The sequence below is a fragment of the Hemibagrus wyckioides genome, linkage group LG01 (genome assembly GCF_019097595.1).
Source record: "Hemibagrus wyckioides isolate EC202008001 linkage group LG01, SWU_Hwy_1.0, whole genome shotgun sequence".
NCBI classification, from domain to species: Eukaryota; Metazoa; Chordata; class Actinopteri; order Siluriformes; family Bagridae; genus Hemibagrus; species Hemibagrus wyckioides.
Window position 1 is genome coordinate 25,103,849 of NC_080710.1, and position 15,438 is coordinate 25,119,286.

The 15,438-nt window shown below is 37.3% G+C and overlaps 1 protein-coding gene across 1 annotated transcript in view; it reads right to left on the reverse strand.

Moving 5' to 3' along the window:
• Window positions 1-15,438, reverse strand: part of vopp1b (VOPP1 WW domain binding protein b) — a 47,421-nt gene that overhangs the window by 17,799 nt on the left and 14,184 nt on the right. The window contains exon 2 of the mRNA XM_058400454.1: window positions 13,888-13,946. Within this exon, the coding sequence (XP_058256437.1) occupies window positions 13,888-13,946 (59 nt within the window). The remainder of the gene's footprint in view (window positions 1-13,887; window positions 13,947-15,438) is intronic.

Below are 15,438 nucleotides of genomic sequence, written 5' to 3' on the forward strand. Positions count from 1 at the left end.
CTAATCAAGTGTCAGGACACACAATTTTTTCTGGTCCAGCTGAGAAAAAAGCCCAGCTGATGCCTACAGATGACTGAATGCATCTGGAATATTTCACTCTCAGACAATATTTCATTCAGTATGAAATAACTCTTCATAAAAACATGGATCCTGAATTCAAATTAATCATCATCTTAATAATTATTCCTTTTTTACCTTTTACTCATATATTTAATACCTATTATAGACAGGAAGTCTATACAAATCCGTTTATTTATTGATTGAGTTCAACTGTGAAATAATTAAAGATAAAGTACTGTACAGTCCCAAGCTCACATGATCAAATTAATAGTAGGTGTGATCCTCATTTGCCTTTGAAATTTCATCAGCTTTCTTATGTTCACTGAAGTGCAGTTTTATAAGAAATGTCTGAAAGATTTTTCTAAGCAGCTCTGAATCATTTCCTTCAGATTGCTCCTGTCTCAGAAAACCTTGATGATGTTTTTATCTGAAAAGCTGTGCATATATTTCAATCTGTCTTTTGCTAAAAGGTAAAAAAAAATTGTGTAAGGTATTATGAGTTACCTCAATAAAGATATTATAAAGAAATTAAAAAAAAAACCCAGAATCCAATAGGATTCAATAAGCATGAACAATCAGTCATAAACCCATCATTTGATGTGCAAACACTGTATCAAATTCATTTACGAAGGTTTCTGACTGGAGGAACGATCATCTCTTCTTCTCTACATCTCTACTTTTCTCTAACCCAGAGGATATTTCATAGAGTCTAATTACTCCTAAGAGTATAATGGAGGAACTTAAGCTGAATCAAGCTGCCTATAAGTATGATAAGGTAAAAGCCGGTCCATGTTCCACATGGTATGATTGACAGGTGACAGCATGAGCACTGAACATCCAGGCATGGAACATACGTAAGTGATGCAGTGGTCTGTTAAAGTGAGTCTGCTGTAGTCTATGAGAGAAGCAGCTCAGCTCTTTGGCCAGTATGGCATGGCAGGGTGTTTGCCATTGTCCACGATTTGTCTTCCATCACCTCCAGGGTCTCCAGTTTCCAGCCTAGAACAGAGCTAGCTTTTCTGATTATGTTGTTCAGCTTCTTTGCATCTCCAGCTCCAATGCTCTCCCCCAGATGATTACAGAAAAGAAAAAAAATATTGGACAGGATGCCAGTGCAGGGAATATAGCAACTGGGTGGCCAGAGAGACTAAAAACGAGTCACGCAGATGCATTCTGAAGCCAATGCAAAGGTCGAATGGTGCTTAGAGGCAGACCTGTCAAGAGTCCAGTTGCAGTGGTGCAGTCTTTAAATGAGAAGAGTCTGAACAAGCACCTGAGTTGCTGTGGGGATAGGAATGGATGAATCCTATTTGATGTTGAAAAGGATCAAAATTAAGCATGAGCGTGTAAGTTTAGCAAAGTGAGACGAGAAGGACACTTGATCGTTCTTGATTACTGTAAGCTTGTGTGTGGTGACAGATGCTGAGGAACTGAGAGTTGTCTAGGGTGCTCACAAGATCCTGACACGTGGATGCATCTGCTGGGATGAACATCAGTACAGTTTTGCTGGAATTTCATTTCAGCTCATGAGCTGCACTCCATAATGAGCTGCCTCCCAGACATGCTGAGATCTAATCTTTTAACTCATCTTTTTATTCATCGCTAATAAGTTTAGCCCTTTAGCTTGCCATTATAACCGTGAAGCTATGGTATAATTTTGTGAAACTACTTTATCTCCATGGAGTCACAACACAGTGGAACATGCAAGAGAAAAGCCACAGAGCAAAACATATTTTCAAGGGAGACAGGAAATAAGAAAACATTTTCCTGTCCATCAGACAGGTGCAGATTATTGTGGGCTTAAAATTTTTATCTTTCACACCATACAGACTCTCTAATAATTCACGCCTAGAGTAAGTCGAAACTGTGTCCTATATGTTTCACACCATGCTGAAAAGAAGCACAACCACTGCAAAGGCAGTTTCACATAAAGCTAACTAACTAAATATATAAACAAATTATAAATAATAAATTGGACAGTCTAGAAAAAGAAGTGGCTCCCATTAGTAATACTTGAAAGTATTAGCATACCTAATGGGCCATATAAGAATGAAAGCTTCAGGGAATATACTGTATGTAGCACAGTAACATTACTAGCATTGTGAGAGCAAGCAGCTGGAGTGGCTCTTTATCTAAGTGGAACTCTATTGTAGCAACACAAGCTGAAATAGACTCCAGGCTGAACGTTTAGCTTGAAACAAAACTGGCCTGAGATCCGAAGACTTAACTTGAACCCACTTCAAATCTCCCTAAGAGCTGCTATTTGGACTGCATTCATTAATTCGTGAATCCAGTAGGCTGGCATATTTCCTGTGTGGTGATAATTATTTTCACATTAAAACTGCAGGGATGTTTTCAATGGGCTATGCCTCCCCTGTCTTTCAAAAATGAAAAGAAAAAAAAAAACCCATCAAAACAAGGATTTATTTTTGGAATTCGCAGCAGATTATTATTTTTTTTTTTTTAGTTTTTGGTACCAGGTGCCAAACAACATCAAAAATAAAACCCCAGAATGGTATAAAGAAGTGATGCTGAGGCTGATTTCTTTCTAGCCCAGACTGTAGATTCCTGCAGTCTAACAGTGACAGTCATGGCAGGTAATTATACACTAAAACACTAAAACACCCTCTAGACTTGGTCTATATTTATTATGAAATATTTCAGACCATGTTGCTGACATCCGTTTCGCATCAACTTCAGTGACTGAAGATCGAACATGAAATACAGTTGCAGATGTAATGAATGCGTGTGTATTCCTTCATCCTTTATTTCCCCAAAATGACTTTGAGGGAGAAAATAAAAGACAGACAGACGAAGACCTTAATTTTTTTGTTGTGCTGTTTGAACGAAAGGGTTTTCATGTTTTCTTTTTGGTATTTGGGGAAAACATGGTGCGGCATTGTGGATTTGACACATAAAAAATGCAGCAGGTTATCAGTCCTGTACACTTATGGCATTTTGCAGACTAACAAAAATGCTATTGAAGTATATCAACGAATATAGCTGAATCACAGACTATTGTGTGTGTGTGTGTGTGTGATTGTTTGTCCAACATTATTCTTATTTGTGCTATCAAATCCCTAATAATTTCATTGTAGAGCTATTGTTAAAGATTACATGTCCTTTCCATCCTAGAACGATGACCGCAGAACATGATATTTATTTATATCTCAAATATAACCTGAAGTTATGAATTACATGAGTCATATTGTCAGCTGCTACTGCCAATATACAGGCGTCATTAAAACTATATTATCTCTGGAAGTTGTTTGCATTCCAGAAGGAATTTAGTCATTGATACATAAGGTGGATGGGCCACTACCATGTCTATCAACGTCTATCAATAGTGGTTAGGGACTTAATATTTTAACATACAAAAATCAGCCATAACATGTAAAAACAGCCTGCCTAATATTGTGTAGGTCCCTGTTGTGCCACCAAAACATCTCCGATCAGTTGAGGCCTGGACTCCACAAGACCTCTGAAGGTGTACTGTAGAATGAAAGAGGACACTGTCATTAGGAAATACCATTGCCTTTTAAGGTTGAAGGTGTGGATTTGGCCTGCAACAATATTTAGGTAGATGGTATTTTCAGTTCAGCATGGGCTTGCTGCTACACAGCTCCATACACCTTTCTCATCGTAGCCAGCTTTAACCTTTTCATCAATTTGTGCTGTAGTAGCTCTTCTGTAGGATCAGTCCAGAAAGGCTAGCCTTTGCTTCATCAGTGAGCCTTGGGTCCCCCTACCTTTGACCTCTATGGATGGGGATAACCAACCACTGTATACTGGGAACACACCACAAGACCTGCTGTTTTGGAGATGCTCTGATGCAGTTATTTAGCCATCACAATTTGACCCATTTCAAAGTCACTCAGATCATTCCACTTGCCCATTTTTCCCTGCCCCCAGCACATCAATTTTGAGAACTGTATGTGCACTTGCTGCCTAATGTATCCCACCCCTTCACAGTTGCGTTTGTAACGAGGTAATCGATGTTATTCACTTCACCAATCAGGGGCTTTAAAGACATGGCTGATAAGTGTATACACACACATGCAGTATAATGGCTAAATGTTTTGACAGGATTGAAATTCACTAATGCAGTCATTGTTCTTTGCCCAGACAAAACAAACAAAGTGTTAGCAAAAAGATCAGGTGTTAATTCAGTACGTAGACTGGGTCAGTGTTATTCAGCTGTGACTTTGAGAGCTCATGTGATTTCTTTGTCTACACTCCAAGAGAAAAAAAAATAAAACAGAGCCCATTTCGGAAGAACAAGCTGATTGGTAGCCTGTACCAGAGCCAGCCTTCCCACCCAGCTGAATGCACTTCAACTAAAAAGAGAAAATGTTAGAGCAAATGTTACCATTTTGTATAAAAGGACTTATTTCTCAAAGATCTGAAATATTTGTTGTATCGACTGGAGCCAGCAGTAATAATACTACCCAGAAGCGGCTCTCTGTGGAGTGAAATGGAGTGGAATGGAGTGGAATGTCTTTGGTTATGTGAAACTCTATTTGCAGGAAATGGCCTGAATGACATCTAATGGCTGTCTTACTTTTGAGATTCGCTTTAATAAAATGACTAGAAACTCAGAGTAGTTATCATACAACATTCATACAAACCTTGGATTGTGAGCACCTTGGTCTGCGAGTGTTTTGCAAGACGGGCAGAAATTTTTAATAAATTCTAACTTGATAAACGAACAACGTCTTGCATTACGAGTACTAAGTACTATATATATAAAAAAATCTACACACACTGCTTATAAAATGTCATGTTTCCTGTGGCTTAAAAATTTTAAACAAAGATAAAGCAACTTTTTCCACCTTTAATGTGATATAGCAACCATGAAAGTCAATGAATTTTCAAAATAAATGGAAACATTTCAGGAGGGGAAAAAACCTTACAATAACCTGTTTGCAGAACTGTTTACTTCCTTTATAATGGGGCATATGTCTGTTCAGAATATAACAATCACGTTCAAACTCATGTTCAGGCGTAATTATCAAACACCTGTCGTCAATGAAGTGATTCTAATGAACCCCAAAATAAAGCTGTTGCTTTAGGAGTTTCTTGACATCTTCTTGTCTTGTCTTGCCCTCCATCTGTTACAGCATTGATGAAGCCATGGTCCACAAACAGTTTAGAAAGCTTGTGCATGTTCTTATTCTGTCTATCAATCAAGAAAGCAGTACGAAAAATGTCAAGTAAAGAAAACTAGGCACCACAGTGGCAATACCTAGAACAGTTTACCCCTCCAAAATTGATTTAAAACAAAAAAGACAAAAAAAGTAATCCGGAAGGCTGCCAAGAGACCTACAGAAACATTAACAGAGATGGGGAAATATCTGGAAAGTACTGGTCAGCCCAGTACAGGTCACCAATCTCTCCTATTCTTTATATCTAGACTATAGGTAGGGTGGCTAGATAGATGCAGTCAAGAAAAGAAAATGCCCAAACACCTAAATCAAAACAGCTTGTGACCCAAAGAACACAGTATCCATAGTGAAGCATGGTGGTGGCAGCACATTACTAAGGGGCTGCTTCTGTTCAGTTGCAACTAGGGCTGAAGAGAAAATCAGCATTTTCCACTAGCATGGTCAGTCAGGAAATCCCCTCAACATTTGATAACCCTGCTTCTGACAGAAGGGAAAAATGCTTTAAAGAGTATTATTTAAGGCGTGTGCACACTTGTGCAACCAGGTTTTACAAGGTTTTTCTTTTTCTTCTCCCATCCCGAAAACTTTTCTATTTGTTTTTCACTTGGATTGTGTTGGTTGCTATATAAATGGAAAAAGCTCTGACACCATTCATTTTGGTTTCATTTTTTATATCACAAAACCCAAGCCATTTTAACAGGGGTGTATAGAACTTTTATATCTACTGTATCTCAGATGTGACTCTTATTCTACAACCACAAAAAAACTGCCAAATAGGTTTCAGCAGCTTTGAACGGCTGATGTTTAACAGAACACAGACGTATGTGATATGACCGAAAGTTTCTTGCCATCTTTTGGATACTTAACGCCATGTTCAAGACCAGAATGGACAAATTTTGAACCTAAATGTTATGAGCTATGCATTGATATCTAGTTAAAGACATCATTAAAAAATCTTAAGTGTGATGTATGTATTATGACCCCATGTCCCATCAGAAAGTAACTCTCATTTATACTTCTACTGGATCAACAATAGAAACGATAAGTGAGTGCCAAATGCTCTGCCTTTAAGAGTGTATTTATTTTTCCTCAACATTCCATGAATGAGACCTTAGTATTGCATTGCTTGGTAACAAGATTATCACCAAACACACACACACACACACAAACTGTGTGAAGTGAACTCAAACTCTCATTCAATATACATCCATGTCTATAGCACCACTCATATTACAACTGTTTACATGCTGTTTCTACACATGCTGTCTTGCACATTTCACTCATTTTTCAAAACTGACACAAACTGCTGCTATTATATTAGTGTCTGTGTTTGTTTACAATCCTCTAATTCTTGCAAAATGTACTGTACAATACACAGAATGTACACTACTCAGCACTACTTCATGCATCTGCCCTGTGGTGTATTGTATGGTCTTTATGTCCTGCACTGTTTGCACTAGGTTGCACACGATGCTCTTTATGTGGCTAGGACAACTTACTTTTAATCTTTAGCTCTGTTGTTCTACGTAGCGCCATAGAACCTAGAGTCCTGGAGAAATGTTGTTTTGTCAGCTGTGTACTGTCAGCTATATATGGTTGAAATGACAATAAAGCTTCTTGACTTGAAAAGAGAGATTTACTCTCGAGAAACTGATAAATATGCGATTTTAGCCTCCAATTTAATATCACAACCAGGTGTTACTGCATCCAAAAAACAAGAACCTACTTCTGTACTTTTATTACAGTGAAATATGCCTCTGTCTTTGTTGTCATGAGCGTGTAAATGAAAACGACGGACATTTTGAACTCGACTAATTAAGAAGGAATCAGTTGTTTAATCTCGATATTAAGGGCACATGTCAAACGTTGTGATAATGGCGTAAAGAAAATGCTGCAAAATGTCGGAATGTAATAGAAACCCAGTTAGAACTATGGTGTTCTGGGTTCACATGCTAAAAGTCCTCGGTTAACTCTGCAGCTATAAAAAGACAAATGTTTGAATGGCTTCCTATGTGCGTGACACCATGGCAATTTTCTGGAGGATCTCCGCTTCCACTGAGGAGACTGAAGAGGATAATTACCCACTGATAATAACCTTTCCATAAAATGTCTCTAATTGAGGAGTCCAATTACTGGCACACTTTCAGAGACAATAGCTGCCTTTTTAAAGAGGAGGGTGTCGTGCTCAGAGAATCTGATATTTACTTGGCTCAGTCAGGTGTAATGGATCTCTGCCTGAAGAATCACACTCCTACATTTATTCACGAGATTGTGTCCAAAAAAACACTCACCACCTGCTTCTGAGCTGCGAGAGTGGAATAGGATACTATCCTTAATATTCCTTATGATGAAACATTTTATAGACTGCTTGAATGGGGTATAATGTATAAAAAGCATGTTTTTGCTAAAATAACATATTTGTATTTGAAATTAGGTTTAGAAACCTTTAACTCAGAGTTTCCCTGTAAGATACAGTTCACTCTAGAAGCATTTTGGAAAAGCTAAGAACATTTATATATCTAAACAAACAGGTATTTTGTCTAGAAAAAAAAAAGTTTAATATTCAGTGTCTAAAGTCTGTGGTTTGTGCTTTGCAAAATGGCATGAAAAGTTCTACATAGAACCTCACAACTCAGTGTTCCCCAATTCAAATTTCCAAGAAGAACCCGTTTAAGAAAGAAAGAATGCATAACTATTTAAAGAAACCTTAAACACACCCCCAACAAGTGTGTTTGGTAACTTTAGGCTCTTAATTTGAGATACAGTTTCATGCATCACTTAACATCTTTCATTTTTTGGGTCATACTTAGAAGAAAGGTTCAGTTTAGATGGTTCTTTGTTATGTCAGTCTAGTAGAACCTTTAACTAGGTAAAACCCTAAAATTGATTGTTTCTCTAATCAGAAAATTTTCCAAGTTAAAGCCTTTAAGGAAGCAAAGAACTTAGGTTCCAAAGAATCCAACAGAGCTCTTAAAGATAAAAACCTTTTAAAAGAGTCGTGTTTTTATTTTTTAAATTCACAACGCCGATTGCAATTTCAGTCAATTATCACTCATAGACTGTAATAGAAGGAGGGATAAAAAGCAACACTCCTACACTACTGTATGTCATGCAAGGATATGGGAACTCAGTCGAGAAGATCAAGTGCCTGGAGTGAGACTTCATTTCCTCACCTCTAATAAATCATGCTGGGACCCATGCATCACCTCAAAGACAGCTTGGCTGCTCTGGCAGTTAAGATAAGACTGAGGTCAGGTTGCTCACTGTGGCTTCAGTGATGCTGCACAGCACACACCAAAAATCTGCCTATAAATTACACTATATGGTGTGTAAGTGGGTGCATAACTGAGCATCACACCCATATTGTCTTGTTGATCATCCCACTCCAGGTTTATTCGTCTTTGTTGTTACAATGTGCTAAACTCTTCTGTGGAGGCTTTTCACTAGATTTTGGAGCGGGGCTGTGGGGATTTGTGATCATCCAGCTACAAGAGCATTAGTGAGATCAGGCATTGATGTTGGGTGAGGAAGCAGCTCAATGTTCTTCCACTCCAATCTTGGTAAACCATGAAGCTTGAGCCTCTTAGTTCCAGTGAAATGAAACCGTAACGCTACAACATATGAAAACATTCTGTGTGCTTCCAATTTTGTGGTACCAGTTTGGGGAAGCGCCACATATTGGTGCGATGGTCAGGTGTTCTTATATCTTTGACCATATAAATGTACAACGACACCTTAAATTCAAGAATCCATATGAATATTTGACCAAAATGATGTTAATCTTTAGTCTTGCTTTGACAAGATCAACAAAGATAATGTTGGGTAAGGAGACAGGCAGCCAAACACAGTGGTTGAAACAATCAGTGTCTGAAACCTTGCTAACTGAGTTTGCTTTTCTCGTTCTGATAGATTTGACACAGTGAAATAGAGAGTATCCTGATTAATTCAGTTCATAATCAGACACTGGATGTCATGTTCCATGTCTGTGATGTTCCAGTGCTGCAGTCAGAATGAAATCTTTAAAATACAAGTTTTCTTCCTGTTTTACTTCAGAAGGTAAGCAGACTTTAAAAAGAACTGCTGGATACGTGCTTACAACCTGTAGTTTAACTAGAAATATCAAAGCGTCACCATATGAAGGTTTTTCCAGGGTGTTCCATGTGTTTTTTTTTCATGTACAACTTGTTATAGTAGCATTAGATCCAGCTACAGTACACAGCAAGACTGTGAAGCCTTAGGGAAAAAAAAAAAAAAAAAGTGCTTTCTCCAGTGCTTTCCGTCCACTATAAATACATCTCGCTGAACATTCACAACAGTCCTAACGAACAGAACAGTCCTGCTGTTTTTCTTGATTTGTCTCTCTTTGCCTGCATCCTGATATGGAATAAACTCAACTACATGGTAAAAGTACACAGTGTTAGCTATTAACAGTTATGGGTGAATCATAAAGCAGTAACCCTATTTTGTTAAGCAATTTCCCATATTTCAGGACTCCAGCAAAGCAAAGTGATGAGCTTAGCCTTTGAGAACACACACCCGCAGAGGTAATAAATAGCGCTAGCGCTGTAAATTTTCTGTTATGACTCAAACACTGTGGCCCTGATTCCACCCACACACCTGTCCACAAGGGTTAAATCAGCAAACTGTGCTGCTGTAGGTCTGTATCAGATCTGAATACATAAATGTGGAATGGTGCAACAAAAGGATCTATGGTCTGACAGCAGACGCGACAAAGGTCAGCTTTCATCATCTTGGAGAGGTTTCAAGGAATGTTTTTAGCCTCTCAATGCAAATCTTTAATCTTTGAGAAACATAGATCCTTATGAAGAGGATATAAGAAGAGTGCTGAATCATAGACAAAAAAAAAAGAGCTTTCTTCAGTGCACTTTTCAGTTCACCTGCTTGATTGAAACACTGATGTAGGTTTCACAGACTATGAAGCAGCCTGGAACTGAGGCTACCAAGCTATAAAGTCGTGGGTGTAGTACATGGATAAACACATGCTCTAGGGTGTAATAAGTACAAAAGCTTGCCTGTGAAGGGTAGAAGGAAAAATAAATGGCTTCTGATTGAGTGGCTTCTTTAAGAGTCTATTCAATCTCAGCAAATTATTTACCGTGCACAATTTGGAAACCTGCATCGCAAAAATTCCATTTCTTAACTGGTAATGACAAAATCACCAAGGTGGGTTGAGAAAAAAAAAAAAAAAGGCTTTGATTATGGTTTTTAGCATAATGTTAGCCTATAGCACAGATTCTCCACCGGTGGAAAGTATTTCAGCAGATTGAACTGAGTACTTGAAAAATCCTGTCCAAAAAAACTTGAAAACCAGAGCCGCTTCGGGAGCAGATCCTCTGCTTCATGCATTTATGCAAATTATTGAACTGGAGGCAGCTCACAGACAAAGGAAAGAATTTTCATAGACTTAAGATTTTTCGTTCTCTCTCTGGTCTGATTAGTGAAGCTATGACATGGCTTGAATGTTAGACAGGGATGTTTATATTCGTTAAAGTTCTCATCTGTGCTGGGTTGTAACAGGAAGTGCCAGTATGAAACAAAACATAACCACGTTAAATTATTGTGTCTTATCTAAAGCCTTAAATGATTCACTAATGGTTAGATTTTTAATCAAATAATCAAATATTCAATCAAATATCAAATCAAATCAAATTTTTAATCAAATAGCCAACTTACATTGTTGCCATGGCATCTATGTAGTCAGGTTCAGACTCAGTATAGCTGAGGTTTACATATTATCAGAGAAGAAGGAATTGCAGTATAAATATATATATCGGTTACATTTTAATTCACCATTACGTTTTTCCATGACACTGCTGTTTCTTGATAGCTAATTTGTGACTGAGGCTAGCATAGCATGACAATGTAGCATTGAACAAGTTTAATACAATGACCAGGAATTATTGATGAACTACTACAGTACAACAAATTGGAAATTAATTCTGTAAGCCTGGACCCATTGATGACTCCTGGAAGCTTAAAGGTTAACATTACTTATTCAGAACCAGTTGTTTTTCCATCATTCGATTACGCACCACTATCCTCTGTTATCATATTACTCTTATTATAGCAAGGAAAAAATGATGACTGGAAACCTTTAGCTTTCAATGAAAGCTGGCAACCTCCGGCGAAATGATGTGGGTGTGACCAGAACACAACACATTTGAGAAAGGTTTAACTTTATGCAAAGAAATAAACTACCAATGAGCGTGAAGACATTCGTAGCATAAAACACTCACTGCTTCTCCTTCATCTTGTACGCTATGGTGCATATAAACACTGCTAAATTTTACACACAAACTCCAAATCTCCCTCCTGAATGTTTTATCTTGAACTGATTTGAAACTCCGCCCACTGTTAATTGGTATTACTATGACAAACGTTAGTAGGAAGACTTTCATAGTATAGCGACCGGAGAACTGCAGAGATAAAATCACTGTATGTGTGAACGTACTGTAGCTTACTCTCTGAGAGCTGTGGAATTAAGACCTCCACTTTCTCTACTCCTTATCAAGCTTGTACTTTCAGTAACATATTAAAAAAAATAAAAAAAATAGAGTGTTTAATTTTGCTATGCTGATGGCTAAACTGTGGACCGCAAAAAATCTGCCGAGACACATGGACCCTAAGAGGTTAATTTAAATCCAACAAATAACTTTGGTTGCCTCTCAGATCATCTCTAGCTTCTTTAAAATGAATGCGCTGGTAGAAGGTTTGGTGTTTAAAGTTAAATTAATATGCGCTGCAAAAAAACACAGGTACATAACTCACAGGCAGAGCAGATTTGTAAAAGGCTCCATTCAGAAAAATATCTTAATGAAACCAAGTACTTGACCTATTTACACACTTAGGAAAAACGTTAAGGGGTTCTTAGCTTCCTTAATAGTTTTTACTAGCAAACCTTTCAAACTATTTGAAATCTCTGTAAAGGAAACAAAATATGTCATCAGAAAATTGGAATAGAAACCTGCACAAGTTCCCCTAAAGGGACAACATGACGAAGGCTTTAGTGTTGTGCATGTGACTCATCTGGCATAGGTTTTCTAAATATTAGATGATGAGCATAATAAAAGTCCTCTCATTTTAAAATCTGGTTACCTCCAAAAGTAAAAAGAGAGAAACTCACAATTAAATTGACTTTCTATTCTATATAAATCTACTGAAAGTTGCTGACACACTGCCCAAATGCAAGGTTCCTGTATTTCATTTGCAATTAATACAAAAAATATAAAAAAAATAATAAATATAGCCAAGGAAGGTCTTTACACACACCATTATTTATAGTCAGGTGGACATTTTGGCAGCTGTGTTTGTACAATTCAATTCAATTCAATTTTATTTATATTGCGCATTTAACAATGGTAACAATGCAGCTTTACAGAAATCTGAAAGATATAAAAAGGTATGAAAAGGCATGGAAAATCTCCCTGAGGCAACCAGAGGAAGAAACCTTGTGAGGAACTGGAACCTATTTATTTATTTATTTATTTATTTATTTATTTGTAAAACACATCTAACGAATGTGATTTCTACATAAAGACTAGATAAGTTTAGAAAAATGACTAAATAATGAATTAAAATAAATGTTATATTAAACTAAATGTGCAAAAGTAAACTAGACTTTTCGTTCATTCTAATGCCAGATTTTAACCACAGCTACACACTGGGTTTTCCCAAGTGGCCTCACTTTTTTTTTAATCAATTCCACATACCATATTAAATATAATTATGAAAATTCTCAAAAATTCATAATTTTCTCCATATAATTCTCAAGAATTCACATTCACACAAACCAGTGACTAGGCTTTCCTACTAGGCTTGTGTACTGATATTATTTTCCCAACACCATGATATCCAGTGACGTTTATTGCTGATTATCTTGCATTGCCAACTATTACACATTTTGCTAAAAACACTGGAGTATTTTTCTGAGATATTACTCAACAAAATATGCCACATGCCAGAGAAATTCACCAGCACTGGTTTATATCCTCATCTGCATTATAAACCTCGACTTAAACCTGATTTTATTTACGAATGTCCAAGGAGAATGCCATTCTGGACTCGACTGATTGATTGAGTTTTATATCTTGCTGACTTACAGAGGATAAGAAATGGCATGTTATCTAAGAACGGTACTTTGATAGACAGCTGGATTAAACTGAAATCATCTGGTGATACAGTGCATAAACTGTGTGGTACAGAAGGTAGATTACTACTGCTCTGTGTAATTACAATCTAATCTCCTCTTCCTGTACAGGGGCAGATGGAGCTCTAGCTGGAGTTGAGCCAGGTCTGCCTCCTGTAGCTAGTGAGATCTGGTGTTATCTCATTACCTCTGTGATCCTTTTTCATGCGTGGGTCTGCTAGGTTCCTAATGAACACACTCTGACACCGGAGCTAGCAGTCAGTGAGAATAAATAGCAGGCTTAAACAGAGGGGATATGCACTGGTCTCTGTATTAAAGCTAGCATCAGATTTTCATCCAACTCCTCGACAGCACAGAATAATGAGGGTACTGTAAGAATAGTACAGTATGTTGTAGGACTGGCTAGTTAGCATAAAACATGTTACAGTACAGTACTACCATAAATATGCTTAAGTGATCAAGGGGATTGCTTTTATAAGTTAAAAATGGACTTACATGAAGTAGGTGGGGTATCCTTCCTGAAAATACCAGCAGTATTTCTTTGCTTCTATACACTGCAATAAAAGAAAATGGATTCAGTCAAAAGAGACAGAAATTTTGTAATGTAAATGAATGAGCTAAAATGATGCTTGCTAAATGTGGTTCATTGAAACTGCATTTGGTTTATTCTTGACAATGACACAAGAAATAATGATGATGAGAATGCCCTTAAACAAGGCACATTTTTTATTAAGGTTAAGAAAAACCCCAGCAACCGTGTCTCTACATGCGTTACACTGCTACTGTAACAATCAGATTGGACAAAAGTCTTTCAGACTCCAGTTACAAACACCCACACAGCCACAAATGAGCTCTGTGCTGGACTGCACACAATGTGAAGGTGATTTGCCCTCGTGTAGCCGCCTCTTTCATTCTGACAGCAGCAGAATTAAGCACGTATGTAGTGAAGTCCACGTTTGTGGAGTTGAACTGTCTGTCACGGTGCATCACTCTGAGAAGTGCTCGTGAGAATCTGGCCTTCAGCCTCGGTGTGCTGGCGTGGACGTTCTTAATGGGGCAAAAGCAAACACTTTACAGACAATATGACAGCAATACAAACTCCCAGAAAAAGAAATGAGCTGTCATATTTTCTTTCTGAAAATACGTTGTTATTTTGGGTGTGTGCTGCACAGTAAATGAGGCGGAGAGCCAGATGGAGAAATACAAAGAGCATGCAATGTTATTACTATAATAATAATAATAATAATAATAATAATAATAATAATAATAATAATAATAATATTATTATTAGCCATCCAATACATTCCAAAGGTGCAATGCAAGTGCCCTACTGTTATATTATATTATATTATATTATATTATATTATATTATATTATATTATATTATATTATATTATATTATATTATATTATATTATATTATATTATATTATATCATATCATATCATTGTTTTATTCCACTCCATCACAAGGTACAATGCACACATTCACACACCACTTTCCCCCAATGAGGGGAAGCCAACTCCATACCAGCATGTTTTACTGGGTGAGAGAAAATTAGAGAACCCGTCGATCACCCACATGAGCATGGGGAGAACATGCACATCTTCAACAATGAGCTCACGCTACTGTCTATGTGAAGTAAGGACCCTGGAGCTGTGAAGCGATGCTGCTATTGCTTCTGTTGTCGTAGTTGTTGTTTTGTTGTTGTTATTAATGACTTGTTTTATAGAGTGTTTACAGCAAATGCCGTGCTTTTTGCACTTATTGCCATATCCCCTGCAGTAGACAAAAACAGATCCCAGATGCTGAGATGTTTGTCTGGATCATTAATTCAGTTCCTTTAGAGACGACATCAGTCATGATAATCAGTCATCTAGTCAGTTCTGAGAAGCAAACCCTATAATCCTGCATCATACTGTATTTATCATAAATGATCTATAATCCAACTTATAATATAGCACTACAATTACCACAAAAATTCTTCAGAATCTTCTAACTACTCCTGTATGTCATTTGAATGAGGAGGCTGAGAAGATAGGCAGTA